This window comes from Bidens hawaiensis, unplaced genomic scaffold (genome assembly GCF_021521415.1).
Source record: "Bidens hawaiensis isolate Kalapana, Puna unplaced genomic scaffold, B.hawaiensis_p1.1 tig00036330_1, whole genome shotgun sequence".
NCBI lineage: Eukaryota > Viridiplantae > Streptophyta > Magnoliopsida > Asterales > Asteraceae > Bidens > Bidens hawaiensis.
Window position 1 is genome coordinate 74,239 of NW_027505406.1, and position 2,463 is coordinate 76,701.

Sequence of the window (2,463 nt, forward strand, 5' to 3'; positions counted from 1 at the left end):
TATTTGACTTCTTGGCATGATAAACGGTGGCGATTCTTCAGATTGTTTGCTTGTTGCTAATTTTGTTGTTTTAGGTCTAATTATATGTGATTTATTAGATTGTAAATCTTGTTTAGGAGGAAATCTAAATTGGGGTGTAAACGAGCCTAGCCTGAACTCGAGTAGGCTTGAGCTCAGTTCGCTTAACTTATAGAGAGCTTGAGCTCGGCTCGTTTCGAGTTCTATTTTTAAAGCTCAAGCTCGGCTCTTGAGTAGTTTTTTAAGCTGTTAGTTATATATTTATAATAATTTTTGTATATATATTTTTAGTTATAATTTTTTATATAACATAACATATATTTTTTTGATATTTATGTCATCAGTTTTATATATAATAATTACTATCAAACAACTATATCTCAAATTAATTAAAATAAGATTATAAAAGCAAGAAGTTCGTTTAGGTGCGCGGGCCGGCTCGAGCTCGATAAGTGAAGCTTCTGCTCGGGCTCGTTTAGCAAACAAGCTAATTTTTAGGCTCGATTTGAGCTTTTCTGCGAGCCAATCTTGAGTAGCTTGCGAGCGACTTGGCTTGTTTACATCACTATTAATTATGATAGTATCTCCCTGTCTTCTCATTTTTCATGCACGCTGCTGGTTGGTTCAGTCTTTGTTTAAGTCATGACAGATATGATGTTATAAGCTGTATTTGTTTGTGAAATTATTTGAGCTATTGAGTAATGGCATTTGAATATGTGATGTTAGGTATGTTAAGTTTTGTCGTGCAGTCTGTTTAATTTTGAATTCAAAAAGTTATTATTTGACGTCAAATGCATGTGTAATGTTGACATTTTCTTTGTTTTTTTCTATACATATATTAGTCGAGACCACCACCGGTATCATCGCGTTTGAAGTTAAAGGCTCAGACACCATCGGTAGCATCAAACTCAAGATCCAGACTAAGACGCGTATTCCCTTAGACGAGCAGGAACTTATCTTAAATGGGATGGTCCTCAAGGATATCACTACTCTTGCCAACTTGCACATCAAGGACTCTACCTTCATGCTTGTGCGCAAATCAAGCGTCTTTATAAATATATCCATCAAGAATCCCGAAGGAAGGATCATACATTCTTTTGAAGTCAAGCCCACTGACACCATCGCCTCCGTGAAAGAGAAGATCAAGATTAAAGAAAGTGTTTCTGTCGATAATCTAGTACTGATCTTCAACAAAATGGTTCTTGGCGACGGTGGCACCCTTTTCGACTTCAACATTAACAACAAATCGGCCCTTACGCTAGTGCGAAGATCAAGGGGATATATGAAGATATTTATCAATACCCCCACCGGAGAGACCATTACCGAGTTTGTCAAGCCCTCATACACCATCATGACCGTAAAATCCAAGATCAAGAATGTGGTAAAAATTTCTCGTGACAAGCAGGAGCTGATCTACAACGACATGGTTCTCCAGAACAACAATACTCTTGCTGACTATAACATCAACAAAGACTCCACACTCACAGTTACACATGCATCAAGCGGATGTATGCAGATATCCATCAAGCCCCTCATCGGAACAGCCTTTACTCTGGATGTCAAGCCCTCAGACACCGTCGGCAGCGTAAAAGCCAAGATCCAGGCTAATGCACACATTCATAAGGTAAATATTCCCTGTGGCGAGCAGGAATTGATTTTTGACGAAATGGTTCTCCACAGCACCGATACTCTTGCCGAGTATAACATCAAGAAAGAATCCACGCTCACACTTGTGGCTATATCAAAGGGAGTCATGCAAATATTCATCAAGATTTGCAGCACCGGAAAGACCATTACTTTGGAAGTCAAACCCTCTGACCTTGTCCGTGATGTGAAAGCCAAAATATTTGCTAAGCAGGGCCATTCCCCGTGTAATCAGAGGCTGAGCTTTAACAAACGGTTTCTAGAGGATGGCCCTACTCTTGCCGATTACAACATCCACAAGGAATCAACCGTTCATCTTTTTACAAAATAAATCGAGGATGAATAAGGTATAAGATTAGACCTGTCTGTCTTATGGTCCAGTATTATAGTTACAGACGATGCGTTGTATCTTTTGATGTAGCTTTGTTTTGTAAACTTGATGGCTACGAGTACTTGAATTAGTTGGACTTTGATGTTCTCTTTTATTAACTTGATGTCTACAAGCACTTGAATTAGTTGGAAGGCACCACACTTGTGTTTAAACTAAAGAATGATTTATCAAATGGTTGGTTTGAAAAGAAGTGATAGGATTGATAAAATTTTGGAGCTGAGTATTGGTTAAAGGTATGTGAAATAAATAATAGATTACTTATCAATTTATGTATCAGTTATGCAATCTTTGTGTCTCATTATGATCTAGAGCTGCACAAATCGGGTACACCTTGAAAACCCGAACCGGTTCGGAACCGGTTTTTTTCAACCCGGGTAGAGAATGACACCGGTTCCAGTCAGGAACCGGTT

At 38.5% G+C, this 2,463-nt stretch overlaps 1 protein-coding gene across 1 annotated transcript; it reads left to right on the forward strand.

Annotated features, from left to right (window-relative positions):
* Positions 1-586: 586 nt before the first annotated feature.
* Positions 587-1,993, forward strand: LOC143612987 (polyubiquitin-like). The gene has a single exon (XM_077086830.1). The coding sequence runs from the start codon at positions 821-823 to the stop codon at positions 1,991-1,993; it is 1,173 nt and encodes a 390-aa protein (XP_076942945.1). The 5' UTR covers positions 587-820.
* Positions 1,994-2,463: the final 470 nt, after the last annotated feature.

What these genes read in the sequence shown, in the direction of transcription:
- LOC143612987 (XM_077086830.1), top strand. Translation starts at nt 821, where the DNA reads ATGTTGACATTTTCTTTGTTTTTTTCTATACATATATTAGTCGAGACC.